The sequence below is a fragment of the Centroberyx affinis genome, unplaced genomic scaffold (genome assembly GCF_046629955.1).
Source record: "Centroberyx affinis isolate AG114_WGS23_722 - 3 ecotype Tasmania unplaced genomic scaffold, CSIRO-AGI_Caff_v1 ptg001493l_1, whole genome shotgun sequence".
In the NCBI taxonomy this organism is placed as follows: Eukaryota; Metazoa; Chordata; class Actinopteri; order Beryciformes; family Berycidae; genus Centroberyx; species Centroberyx affinis.
Genome location: NW_027279958.1, coordinates 83,575 through 97,719, shown reverse-complemented (window position 1 = coordinate 97,719; position 14,145 = coordinate 83,575). Strand labels below are relative to the sequence as shown.

General features: G+C 41.4%; 1 protein-coding gene and 1 non-coding gene across 3 annotated transcripts; one reads left to right on the top strand and one right to left on the bottom strand.

Annotated features, from left to right (window-relative positions):
• Window positions 1-1,887: 1,887 nt before the first annotated feature.
• Window positions 1,888-13,843, bottom strand: tmem179ba (transmembrane protein 179Ba). Of its 2 annotated transcripts, XM_071527095.1 has the most exons (6): window positions 13,728-13,843; window positions 12,202-12,398; window positions 11,040-11,177; window positions 9,086-9,164; window positions 7,666-7,741; window positions 1,888-1,910 (listed from the first exon to the last, which is right to left on the bottom strand). In XM_071527095.1, exons 1-6 carry the CDS (start codon window positions 13,824-13,826, stop codon window positions 1,888-1,890), a joined length of 612 nt encoding a protein of 203 aa, XP_071383196.1. In that variant the 5' UTR covers window positions 13,827-13,843. The 2 variants fall into 2 exon arrangements, with proteins under 2 accessions (XP_071383196.1, XP_071383195.1); XM_071527094.1 differs by lacking the exon at window positions 1,888-1,910 and having other exon boundaries at window positions 6,145-7,741.
• trnas-gcu (transfer RNA serine (anticodon GCU)) lies at window positions 7,165-7,246 on the top strand. Its single transcript has one exon. It is a non-coding gene; the product is annotated as a tRNA-Ser (tRNA).
• Window positions 13,844-14,145: the final 302 nt, after the last annotated feature.

Genomic DNA, 14,145 nt, shown 5'->3' with positions numbered 1-14,145 from the left:
AGAGACAAGAAGTTGTTGTTTTTTTGAAGAGCAATAACAGTATGAGGAGACGGATCTGATTCAGGTGAAAATATTGTCAGCCTAAGATAGAAGATGCATGGGAAAAGGCTCAGCAATATTCTTTTCACATGCTTTGTCACCTTTGCTGTTGCTCTTCGATGTCTGCTTTGGCGATAAACTAGTGCTGTCATGCCAATAAAGCAGTTAGAATTAAACTGAATCAATAGATGGCTGTCAGAAGTTGATCACAGATCAACAGGTTTAAAACGGAGCGTTTGATCTGTGGAGTGTGAAGTGGCTTAAAGGGGCTTATCAGGGCTTAACTTGGTCTATATTGCTCATCGCTCTTCTCTCTGTCTCTCTTCTCTCTTCTGTCTGTCTCTTACTCACTATCTGTCTGTTTCTCTCTGAGGCATTCTCTCGCTATATTTCTCCAACCCTCATTTAACTCTGAATCTCTCACTTCCCTCTCTCTCTTACACTCACAACTCTTTCTCTCTCTCTCTCTCCCGCTCTCTCTCTCTCATTTATTATGTACACAGCTTATTTCTTTCATTAGTAGCCCAGTAATAAAAGCCAACCCAATTGTGAGAATGTCTTACCATAAATTCAAGAGTCAAAACTATCACAAGCCTGATCTTCTTTGGAGACTGGAGTTTCGGAGGGCCCTTGATTTTCTCCAGAGTTTTTTTCTTCTTTGCTGTCCTGCACAGATTTCCAGAATATGAAGAGTTACATACTGGTGTTGGGTATTTCTAGTTTTTTTCAAAATTAACACTACTGTAAGTGTAGGGGTGGAATCTGCAGGCAGAAAGAAACATTGTCAAGTTGACTTACTGGACAAAATGTTGAATTGGATCAGTGAAGTTATTCCTCCAAAATTCCCATGTGTCTTCCTGTCTTCATTTATTTATCTCGCTCTCTTCTCCGTGTCTCTCCTTCTCTCTCTCTCTCTCTCTGCTCCTACTGAGCATTACCTGCTGTCTCAGGGCTCAGCTAACGTCAGGTAATCCAAGCAGATTAGACAGTCAGCGAAAGAGAGAGGGAGAGATGTTAACGGCAGCAGTAAGCTCATTCCATCTATTTTGATCTGTTGGGTAACTGGGAGCAACACAGACAGAACTCCAGTTTCCTCCCACAGCCCAAAGACATGCAGGTCAGGTGGACTGGAGACTCTAAATTGCCTATTAGTGTGAATGGGAGTTTAAGTAAGTGGGTTTGTCTGTCTATGTGTTAGCCCTCTGATGGACTGTCCAGAGTGTTTCTGCCCAATGCATGCTGGGATAGGCTCAAGCCCCCATGACCCTGAATAGGAATAAGCGGGTATGGAAAATGAATGAATGAATGAATGAACTTCACAGGGATTGACTGATGAAAGATGATGGACAGCATGTGCATCCAGCTTTTTCAAGGAACATGTAAAGGAAGAGTAAGCAGCATAAGTTTTGGGCAGTAATGTGCTGATTTAGCTCCTCTCACTGCTCTTTATGACTTTGGATGGGAAGGCTCACAATTATGAGGCTGAAGTGCAGACTGCCAGCTTTAATTTGAGGTTATTTTCAGTCGTATTGGAAGAAAGATTAGGCCCACTCAGCCCTAAGAACCGCAATTAAATTGAAATGCAAAAGCCTAGAAGGAGCACTTGGCAGTAAGATGCTGTATCACGAGGCTGTCAGTGTTTATGGGTTGCAGATTTCTAGAAGTCAGTGACAAACTCAGACATTGTGTCACTTCATATCCATCGTTATGTATATTATCTTATGTATATATGTATGTAATGCTTTATTTTACAGCCCACTAATTACGGTGTAACTAGTTTGTAATTATGGGGTACTAATAAAATAACAATGCTGTAGTTACAGGGTAACAAAACAAGAAGTCCGGGAATTAAGGGGTAACAATTTTGTTATTATGAGAGATCTACAAGGTAGTTATGGTGTAACTATTTTTGTAATTACTGCATACTTAAAAAATAATTACAGGGTACAATATCATAATTAGGGGGGACTAAACAAATGTTATCGGTGCTTGTTGTTATGAAAATGTTAATAGCCAACATATATTTGCTAATTCCATTACACTTTCACTGCTTTAGGATACAGATTACCCATAACTGCAGGAATGTGTTTTGAAGAAATGCACAAAGACAATATAACAGTAGTGTGCAAAGAAATTTATTCAAATAAAATGACTCAGTTGTTCAACTGTGTAAAGTGAACAGGAAGATGACAGGAGTTCAGAAGTGGACTGCAGGTGAGAGGGCAGTCAAGCAGGGCTTTGGCTCTCCTTCTGTCTGGCAGGTCTGTTGCAGTGGCGTCTCTGCTGTTGCAGCCATGTTGTCAGCACATTTCTTGTTCTTCCCCCGAAATATGTGGGATAACCAAGAAAAGAAGCCACGCTTCTTCTTCTTTGGTTTTGTTGACAGGCTGTCTTTGGCACTGGAGCTCTGAGGTCCTGTAGGTTCGACCAGTTGGACAGGTGGAAGTGTTTTTTCCAGGGTCAGACCGGACAGATCCTTGGTGTCCTTTACAGTTTCAACCACAAGGCTTGGTGGAGCTTTGACTTCAACCTGGATGGCTGGAGCCTGGGACTCCTGAAGCAGGTTGGTTGATCCTTCCTTAAGCAGGTGAATCAGGGTGTATTCAGCAAGAGAGACAGGGAGAACCTCCTCTGAAGTGGAGATACTGTCAGGTCCAGCAGAGAGGACAGTGACTTTTGTTCCCTCACAACATTCAGGTTGATGCAGGACGGTGACAGAGCTTTCAGCAGCGGCCTCAATCTGTGCACAGGAGTTGACCGTTTCCCTCTTGAAGATAAAAGGACATTGTTCGGCCTCCTTCTCCAAGTTCTGGAGGAACAGCTTCAGTTTAGAGTCAGCTCTGACGACTGGCTCCCATTCATCAAGATGATCTCGAGTAGGGGCATGGTGTGCAGTGCAGGCAGCCATAAATGTAGTACTCACTGTTGAGGAAGCAGAGATATGCTTTTCACCAAGTTCCTCCTCCTCCAGGAGGACTGAGAGGAACTGCATCAGGTGAGAATCAGTGCTGCTGACAACAGGTTCCCATTTGTCAAGATGGTCCAGAGTCGGCCCATGCTGTGGAGAGCAGTCAACTACAAATCTAGAGAGATGTGATGAAGCATAAAGGAGCTCCTCACCAAATCCCTCCTTCTCCAAGGTTAAGTGGGACTTGACCAGTGGCTCCCACTCATCCAGGCAGCCCAGAGTGGATCCACAGGGTGAGCAGCAGTCAGACACAAATCCAGATGTGTCACATGGGGGAGCATAGAGGTATCTCTTTCCAACTGCCTCCAGGTGGTAGTCATCGTCAAAACCAAAGGGGGAGTGCTGAAGCTGACTCAACCTCTCAATGATTTTGAAGTCATCAGTCATTGGAGCCTCAACAAGGAGGAGCAGGTTAGACTGAGCCTCAACATGCTGAGCTGGGTGGGTGGATGCTCCAGCATTACCTAACGCTGTGTCCTCGGTCATGAGAGGAGACTCTTTCTCTGTGGGAGGAAGGTCTCCTTTGTCCATATCCAAGAGAAGTTTATATGCTGATGAAGCTGTGGTCACTATTGGTTCCCATATATTGAGGCTCTCAAATCCACAAGCGGGTTTGGAGCCGAGACCAACAGCAGACTGAGGTGAAAGGTCACAGTCGAGCTCAGCGGTCACTCCAGAGAAACTAGAGGCTTCAGCATAAAGGTTCTGCTCCTTATTCAGGACTTTCGCAAACATGCAGTTGATGTTTTCATGGCGATCGTCATTAAGGGCATTGAGTCGAGCGACCATTTGCATGGATGCTGAAGGAAATGCAATGGCAACATCTTAATAATCAAATAACCATGAGGCCACCTGATGGAGCTTCATTCAAGGTCAACATGCTTCATCACAGCTTCATCTTATGCCTTTCATCCTAGTTTTGTTTCAACAACAATCTACTATCTAACTGTCAATTTACAATGTAAATCAAACTAAGGAAGAACTGGACACAAATGAAAATCCTTCAACACAAACAACTACTCTGTCCTGACTGTCTGTCTCTTGTTTGTCTGTTCAGCAAAATCCTCTGTACTAATCTTTTCCTGTTAAATAATAAAATTATAAATACATGTGGCTTACCAAGATGGAAATCACTCTCCATGTTTTCCTTTCTAAAAGGTAGATATTGTTGATGTTTCTCCAAATGAATGCAACGTGTGTTTTCTGTCTCAATGTGCAGGTGAACACCAATCAGAGATGAAACTGTGAGTCTGTTTGTGTTCAGGTCAGTCGCTCCTTTATGACTCTGACATTCTAAATTCTATGAACTCTGCTGCATTCTGTCCACCTGCATTATGACTCATCAGATGAAGATCAGGCTCCAGTAAACTTTGATGACAGAGATGTCCCACTTTGTACATGGTTCATAAACTACACATGATTAAAAAACACATAACTGAATATTTGACCATATAGATACCATATTTTTTTAATGAGGAAAACATCTATTGAATTGCCAATTCCAATTGCACTTTCACTGTTTTAAGCCACAAGTTAGCTCACTCTAATCTTACTACTACCTACTACTATATATTACTATTACCTGTTCCTACAACCTACTATCATATCTGAGGGTATACTTTAGGAAAATAAAAGTTATTTATCTTCAATTCAGCTTTTCAAGTGTAGAATTTCTTTTTTGGCTGGACCGCAACGGCGGGGCCAGCCCTACAAACGCGAATGTCTGTCACTGACTGACTGACTGAGTGACTGAGTGATCAAGTTACACCATTGGCCTCTCCGCTGAGATCGGGAGCCCGTTTCTCCCACACAGTAAGCAGGCAGACCAATAGCATGCATGTAAGCTGAAGCTAAAGTAGAATCTATAGCCTACAATTATATCATATCACCGTTTATGTCGATGCATATGCGCGAGCTCAGTCCACCTGAAGCCCCTCTGTTCTGAGAGAGACACAAACAAGCATGGAGGTTTCATCACGCCGAGGGCTTATTTCAGACCTTCCCGAAGTTTCCCGGGGCCATGGTTCCGGCCAGTGCCACTAGCTGGCCGCCGCTTTGTTCCCGATGATCCGACCGAGATTTCGGCCGGGGTCCCGACGACGATACGCCCCCGGTGTCCGGCGAACAGCGTTTTCGGCACCGACAGGTAACAGAGCGCCTGGCGCTTGGATCGGCAGGATCAATGCGGCCCGTGGGCGAGGTGGAGACGACAGCGGTGGAGAGAGAGACGGGACGCGCTGGAACGATCAGTATGGACGTATGGACTATTATTCTATATTAGCAGTCTACAGCGGAGTTAGTTACACCATTGATCGGCCGTGGCACGTGGCACACTCATACACGGTCCAGCCATATACTAGGTTTTGACCTAGTCTTGTTTCCAGAACAACCTGTGTACCAACCCATGTAGATAATAGAATCATGGGTAGCTCTTTACAAAGGCCTTTTTCCAACACCGATACGATTTGTTTAGTCCGCCCTAATTACGTTATTGTACCCTGTAATAATTTTTTAAAGTATGCTGTAATTATGAAAACAATTAAATCATAACTACCTTATAAATCTTTCATAATTACAAAATTGTTACCCCTTAATTCCTGGACTTCTTGTTTTGTTACCCTGTAACTACAGTATTGTTATTTTGTTAGTACCCCATAATTACAAACTAGTTACACCGTAATTAGCGGGCTGTAAAATAAAGTGTTATCATTATGAGTATGGAGCCAAACATTAAACTAAATGCTGTCCAACTACTTCAATCAATGTAATTGAGATCAATGTAACCTTTCACATTTTGAACCTTCTTTCTAACCAATCAAATGACACTTAACTATGAGACATTGAACAAAATGCACTATATTTAACTATTTAACAATATATATGTACATGTATATATATATATACACACACACACACACACACACACACACACACACACATATATATATATTTTAAAGAATGAACATGTACAAATCCGTGCCACTTTTTACTTTTTAAAATCATGCAAATGTAAAGCAGGATAAATACTTCCATGTGCTGAGGTGCAGTATCTCTTATCAACCAGCAGAGGGAGATAGAGCTCCACCCTCTTCTCCAATAGCAGCAAACAAGGATGGGTCAATGTATTTAAACTCTTTGGTTTATTGGTTTAAAAAGAAATATGTGTACAGTAGCCTTAATACAAACATCACAAGTGGTTGATACCATGAGATACAGCACTTTGGTGTACATTCACTAGTAGGTTGGAATACCCCACTTCACCTTTTACCAATATATAGGATCTGATGTAACTATATCTTGTGCCATTTTGGGAGAGCACCTGTGCAGAAACCTAGGTTGGATATTAGAGGTAACAGTCAGGTGAGAGCAGATATGCAATTCATTAGAGCAAGGATCCACTTGAATGTGATTGACACATTATTCCTATGATCTTAGTCTTGTTTCAAGTTGTAGTAAGAGTTTTGTCAAGAAATAGTCTAGACTGAACTTTCACTTCAAGAGGAAGTTTCATTTCAAGAGGAAAATAAGCCAAAAGATAAGAGAAACATTCATCATAAATAAAAAAAAAAACATAGACAACATAAAAATGAAAACTGAGTAGTGCCGAGTAGAAAAACACATTAGCAAATTACCAGCGTCCACCAAAAAACAAAAATCTTCAAACGGCAACTTTGCAGAAAATGAGAAAAAAGCGTTTTTTGCTATTGAGGCCCATGTATTTTTGACATTTTAAAATGCATTGTTAATGATTGATGTAATGAGTGAACATTTGTTTCCAACAAAAACAATGTCAGCTGTCAATCACAGTAAAAAGGCAAGATTTGACAACACTGATGAAATACAAAATGAATGCCTGCAATACACTTTCTCCCAAGTCTTGATTATGTAAACAAAATATAATAGAAAACACTCTGAATGAACAAATATTGACAAATACAGATTGTTATGTGATCCAGTAGCCAGTAGGACTGGAAAGAAAATGTGAAAAGGCTTGTGTGTGTATGTGTTATGTGAAATGTGGGAAACGGGTAAATGTACATATCTGCAGCTCAATCTATGCATGATGTGGCTGATCTGTTCCAGACACACTCTAAATGTGTAACTGGAGGCCTACACAGCGGTATTGTTTCTGCTGTTTTGATAAGCTGTACATGCCAGACGAGGTGGCCGAGTGGTTAAGGCGATGGACTGCTAATCCATTGTGCTCTGCACGCGTGGGTTCGAATCCCATCCTCGTCGGGAAGCAGAAATATTTCTACTTTGGGATGTGCTGTGACCCGCCCAAAAACGTTTTCATCTCACTTTTCAAGTTTAGTTGAATTGAAATGGATTGAATTCATCACAAGTTACTCCGATTAGTGTCAGAAATCTACATATCTTGGGAAATGCACACACACCGCCCCACTGGGATATTTACCAAAGATTTACACATTTACAGATAAATATGTATTCACCCTTTTCCCATTTCTACCTTGGCACACCGCCTTGTATGTTTATGTGTACGTTTTTTGTAACTTCTGTGTGTCCCTCTGTGACACACACCCGTCCTCACTACGGATTTGCGGGGCGGTTGAAGATGGGCTCCGTCTCCCCGGGATCTCCTGGATCACCGGACCCGGCTCCCGTCCCTCCCAAGTGCCGCCCGAAAATCTTGAACCCTGAGCTCTGGCCCCTCTGGATGAACACCAGCACCCCGATAATAAGCCAGAAGAAGAAGTTCACCCACACCGCCGTCTGAGGGGAGCAGAGAGAGAGAAGCATTAACTGAATACAACACATGAAATCCATTCTGTACATATGTTCTTCCATCTGTGAATCTGACTATGTGAACAGCTAGCGATGCACACTTGCACATCTGCTCCACAAATCTAATAGAGCAGAGAGCCAATGTTGCACCCTTTGCACACCCTGCATTTATGCTGTTAATCATGGATCTGTTCACTGCAAACATCTGTTGACCTGTATGTGACTTTATTTGTTTGTTTTATTATCCTCTCTGCAAAACTCTGTATTTACTCTATTCTTATATCCATCCTATCCTCTGCTGCTGCAATGATCCACACTGTGTCCCAACCTCAGATATCTAAAATGACCAGTTAACTCCATTTTGCAGTCTATACTCTATAGGTAAGATAATAGTAATTTAAAGGGTTTTTCTTGGCTAAATAATGCTTTATAACAACACCACTATTTGATGAATGAATGGTGGCTGCTGGGTTAATCAGTAGCTCTATGTAGGAGCTTTAGTGACTGTGGCTTCATATCTAGGCTGTTTCATTTACACCCACATTGAAAAAAAACCCTCGAAATTCTTGTCACTTTCCATTCAGTTTTACTTTTAGCTTCTTGTGACTGTGAAATCATTCAGTGTAAACCACCCAAATCATCACCCAATATTCATCACAGAGTTTGTTAGCAAAAAGAACACTGCATTTGCTTTACATGGAATGGTTAGACAGCTAGCTACTGGTTGGCTTCTACAAATTTTCAATCAAAGTAATGCATTTCATTTATTAGCATGATGCTTCATATCACTCTTATAGAAAATGTTTTCAATTATTAAAGTGAATAGGTGATAAAATGGAGCATGACTATGTTGTTACGGTTAATTTGAATTTGCTACATTGTCTGAAGCTAGCTAGTTAGCTGTATTAGTGAATATGTTGTGCTAACTTTTTTGCTAACTAACTCTGGGATGAATATATGAATAAAAAGACTGGGGGTTAGTTTGCTACTATATTAGAATGCTGTAGGACTCTTTAGATAGTTTTGTTGATTTATTTTATGGTTATGGTTTTATGGTATTTTATGGGCTTGCAGTTTATGACACTTTGCACACTGTCTCTATAAAGCTAAACAGGTTCTTTAGTCTTTCTGTAGATCCACACAAAGCTGTGGGACTAAGCAAGATAAATTTGTGATTTCCTGCTATGTAATTAGACTAGATCAGCCATGCTGATGCTAACAGGCATAAAGAGACACTGGTAGCACTGACAGTGAGTTAGCTGGACCCAGGTGGCCCATGTGTATCTAGACACAACCTAAAATGCTGTGTGATGGAGAATGCGGCCTGCTGACCTCGGCTTTGTGTAGACTGGTGTAGAACTGAGCTCCGTTAAGTGGACTGGCCCATTTTTTGGACTGGGCCTCCTCACATCTGGAGAGAGAGACAGAGAGAACACAGAGAAAGAAATAAGAGAGAGTTTGAGTTTCAACCATTGACTTTAATTTAATGTGTGATCAAATACATGTTTACAGTAGGGGAAGGAACCAAACTAACAAGAGGCAACTGACCAGCCTAATGTCCCACCATAAACACTATGGTATACTAATTAGGTTATTAATTAATCAAATCAATGCATTCATTAGCAAATATCTCTATGTCAGCATGCTTCTTCACATGCATGAGTGGTATTAAAATGGACTCTGTATCTAAAAGCATTAAAGAGTTAGAGTATTTTCAACAACTTTTTCCTCATAATTATGCAAATATATGCAGTAAGACGCTCCAAGATCCAATCAGATCATCTAATCCACTGATTCTCAACCTTTTTCATTTCAAGGACCCCTAATTTAGTACACATTAGAGCCCCCCATTTGATGAGATTTTGTCTCTTGGACCCAAATCTGAGAATATTTTTATTGTCAGATATGATTTTGTCCAGAAATCCATGACTATCTGTATTGTAGGCAGAGAGATAACAGAGAAACTATAATCAAAACAGTCATTCTTCTACATTCTCTAATCGTGTTAACTTCTTGTAATGGTGAAGTTTAATAATTCATGAATTTGCTGGGGACCCCCTGAAACCCCCTCAAGGACCACTGGTGGTCCCCGGACCCCACGTTGAGAACCACTGATCTAATCTATAGAGGAACCTGTGGTGTAAGTATGAAGTTTCTATCATGTGTTGTTCTTGAGGTTTTGTGTCTACACACAGACACACAACATAATGCCCCACATACCATGGTGGCAGGACATGAAAACGAAAAAGGTGACTCTCCTTAGAGGAACAGAGAAGTGATTTATAATGTCCTGGAAGAAAGCCACTATTCTGAAGGCCCAGAAACCTGTTTCCTGCTTTCTTTTTACATTTCAGCCTTTATTATTGTTTTACATGTCAGAGTTCCCGGAGAAGGGCAACAAGACAGCAACCCCAATACGCTCTTTGTGTTCTTTCCTGCACACACTTTTCCCAAAATTAGTTAGGGGCAGTTGTCTAGTTACCCCAGCCACGAACCATAGTGGTGACTACTCTCCGCCACCCTGCCTTCATTCCATGGGTGTGGGATTCGTCTTTTTCCATGTACTTGCATCTACAATTATTATGCTTATAAACTGTGCAGACCCAGAGAGAATTAAATTTAACAGCGCAGAAGTCACAGTTTATGGACAAAGCAGCAACTTGTGGCTCATTCCACAGAGGATGAACCATGACACACAAGCTGCAAGTCCCATACATACATAAATATGTTGCATACATAAAATCATGGCCGCTGTAGCTCAAAATAATCAATTAGGAGCTAGTGAATGCGGAACATTACACATTCCTCCTTCCCGCTCAGAACATTACTGTGTAGGTCAGGACTTTTCAACCAAGACGAAAAGTGTCTGTAACCCTGTGCTTTCCCTTGTCTTCAGCTTGCATAGTGCTGCTGATTTTATTAAAAAAGAAGACTTGACATCTTAAAAGAAGGCAAGAACAGTCATGGGACCAATATAACATGATGACAGCCACAAAAACAAATTACATTTACCTGCTTTAATGCACAATGGAGAGAGAAAGGGGGGCTTTTACTGTCAGTACTGTTATAGGTGTATTTAATAGTGATGAAGGAGGGAAACACAGAGAAAGAAAAGGTTTGGTGTAGAGAAGACAGACGCAAAAGTTTGATTGGATCAAACAGAAAGAAAAAGAAAATGGCAAAAAGCTCATTGGGGTTTGAATGTTGTTCTTGGTTTCGTTTGTGTTTGAATGGTGTGTATGTGTGTGTGTGTGTGTGTGTGTGTGTGTGTGTGTGTCTAGGTCACCTGGTGATGTTGGGAATGTTTTGTGTGACGGAGCTGCAGAGCGAGTCGCGTCCGATCTTCAACATGCACCCCGTGATGAGCAGGAAGAACAGGAAGACGGCACACACACCCAGGGTCAGGTTCATCCACATGCGCTCCCTGTGGAGAGAGATAGGGAGAAAGAGAGAGAGAGAGGAGGATAAACAGAAAGAGCGTGAGAACACGCGGGACACAGCAGGCTTGTTGTGAAGAGAAGGAATGGAGGGAGAGAACAATAGAAAGAGCTAAAGAGGAATAAAGTGTTATGACAACCTCTGATCTAACTAGGAAATGATGTCAAACTATATAACATCTACATATATGTACATATATCGGGCCGATATTGGCCTTTCAATTAAAAATGGGATATTGGCCAGTCATTGATGCCCATGCAATATGGAGGTAAGGATGTGATTTTACTTAACAGCCTCAGACGTTTCAGTCTGTAAAACCTGCAGTGAAACCTGCCTCACCCTGACTTAAGCTTAAGTTAAGTTAAGACTTAAGCTGCTAACCCTAAAAGAATTTAATTAGTCTGGGTTTCTATGGAGAGTTTTAGCGTCCCATGATGGTCTAAAGGCTGTTTCAGAGGCTTTTCCACCCTGACAAGAATACAAGTCTGGGAGACACATTGAATTCTTCAATCAGCTTCAAGCAGCTTCAATCCAAAAACATCAGTATAGGTATTAGCCAAGTTGGTTCAAGTTGTCAGCAAGATGTGTGAATTGGGCTTTCACAATTGACCAAACACTGCAAAATTGACGAACTTCATGAACAGGATAACCATAAAGAGAGTTATAATACACTGAGAACAAGCCTGTGTTAACATCTTTGGTGTTTTCCCCTAAGACACAGATCCTCCAACCTTTTTCAGCCATGCAAATGTAAAGGCTGCAGTTTGCATGGTTTGCTAGCTGTAAACTGTGGCTGTTGCTGGCTAAACAGTGTTCACTTGATACTGGAGATAAAACACACTTTACAGCTCTCACTGGAGCTTTGGCCTACACTGTAAAGGCCATTTAAAATGTAAAATAAAATGGTGTATTGCAATAGTGCAATCAAGGAAATGAGGCAAAGAGTGAGCAGCACTGGTAGACCACACACACACACACACACACACACACACACACACACACACACCAACCTTCGGATCTCTCCATCGATGCAGCAGGTGTATAACCAGTAGAGGGACAGTGAGAAACACACTACTGCCACTAAGACAGATATAGCCGACACAAAGTAACACAGAGATGTCGGACTGGAGGACTGGGCACCGATGATGGCTGTTGTTGCATTGTAGCTGACCGACCCATACAGCATACACAGACCTCCAAGACTACCCTGAGAGAGAGAGAGAGAGAGAGAGAGAGAGAGAACAGAGAGAGACAGAGAGAGACAGAGAGAGAGAGAGAGAGAGTTCAAAAATTGTAAAATGACCTTAGTGGTATAGATGTATGTTTTGTTATTTTATTAACTTCACTGCTACATTGTTGGAATTGCAATAATAAGAAAATAGGAGAAATACTGAGAAATCTCTCGCACGCACGCGCGCGCGCACACACACACACACACACACACACACTGCAGCATACTCATCTGACTTCAATAAAGAGTCGGAGGAATAATTGGACACGAGGACCTCTGGTCACATGATAAGAACAGTATCTGGACACATAACTCTGTTAAAACACACACACACGCGCACATCCACACTCACGCACACGCATTTTCACACGGTCATATTTCCTAGTCACTAAATAGAAGAAGGCTGTTTCTGAGAGTGAGTTAAGCCTAAAAATAAATGTTACGACAGTTTTCACACCATCTTTCGGCTCATAGCCTACGATGTGTTAAAGTCAAATTAACAGGAATGACTGTGCTCCCAGTGGCAGGCTGTAAAAGTCCTATAATATTCCTATAGGGTCTTATAAAGTTTCTATGGGACTCTATAGTGAGTTTTCAGAGACTTTATAGTACTTCATACTAGTATTAGGGACTCGTTTTGTGGAACTATTGTTTGTTTTTTTTCTTTCGTCTCTGATCCCAGAAATGTAAGCCTATACTTCTACACAACCATGTTGGTGCTGCCTAGATAGTGTAGTCGAAACAACAGATAAAGTGTATGAAAAGTGCAACAGGCCTTGTGACACTTGAGCCTTTAGATTACAGGAAATCAGCGGAAAGTGAAAGCGCGTCTGTTTTTGTCGCTCCCCTGCGCTGCTTTTTATAATAAATGACGCATCACATCCCGAAAATCTGCTGCTTTGCTCGAGCCAACTTTATATAAATTCATTTGTGTTTTAAAAGACAGCTTTAAAATACATGATGTTTGTTTACCCATACGAATAGTACCAAAATACCAAAAACTAAATTTTTGAATGATACTATACAAATATCACAGCAATACTATAGGAATATTATAGCCTAGTGATACCCATAGGAGATTGAAAGTACAGTTCAGTCAATATAAACTCAATAAAGTCCCCATAGTAATATTATAGGAGTAGGCCTATTTGGTGAATTTTCGTTAGAGGCGGCTGTTTGGTGAACCTGGAACTAACTTTCTAGCACAGACACACGCACACAAAAAGTGAATCTACCCGGAAGAAGAAGAAGAAGAAAAAAAGAAACATGCAATACTTCATTAGTTTGTGAGTAAAGCGCTGTCACCTGGCTTATGGTGAGAGAGGCGGCGGTAACGATCCCACAGACGAAACAACTGGCGTACAGAGCCAACTCCACCAGCAGCAGCCACGGCAACGCCATCATCCACCGGTCCGGTTCCTCTATCAGCAGCAGAGACCAGCGTCAAGTCAGACAAAATAAGATAGGAAGCTTCCGGGGGCGCTTTTCAAAATAAAACCCGAAATACCATACACTGCAATGTTGTTGTTTTGTTTTTGTTTTTTTTTTAAGTTAAAGTACCTAACTGAAAATAAGGAATATGTTTATGGGAGAATCTGTAGAAAGCAAATAGACCATTGTCAAGTACACCGGAATGAAACAAAACAACTTCCGGTCTTAATTTTCAAAATAAAAGCCTCACTGACCGAGATAGGCTATATGAATAGTAGCTACAAAGTGCAGA

Excerpts from the sequence above, each read along its gene's own strand:
- tmem179ba (XM_071527094.1), bottom strand. The coding sequence starts at position 13,826 with ATGATGGCGTTGCCGTGGCTGCTGCTGGTGGAGTTGGCTCTGTACGCC. Across the intron at positions 12,399-13,727 it reads CCTCTCTCACCATAAGCCAG|GGTAGTCTTGGAGGTCTGTG; the intron begins GTGACAGCGCTT and ends TCTCTCTCTCAG. Across the intron at positions 9,165-11,039 it reads AACATTCCCAACATCACCAG|ATGTGAGGAGGCCCAGTCCA; the intron begins GTGACCTAGACA and ends CTCTCTCTCCAG.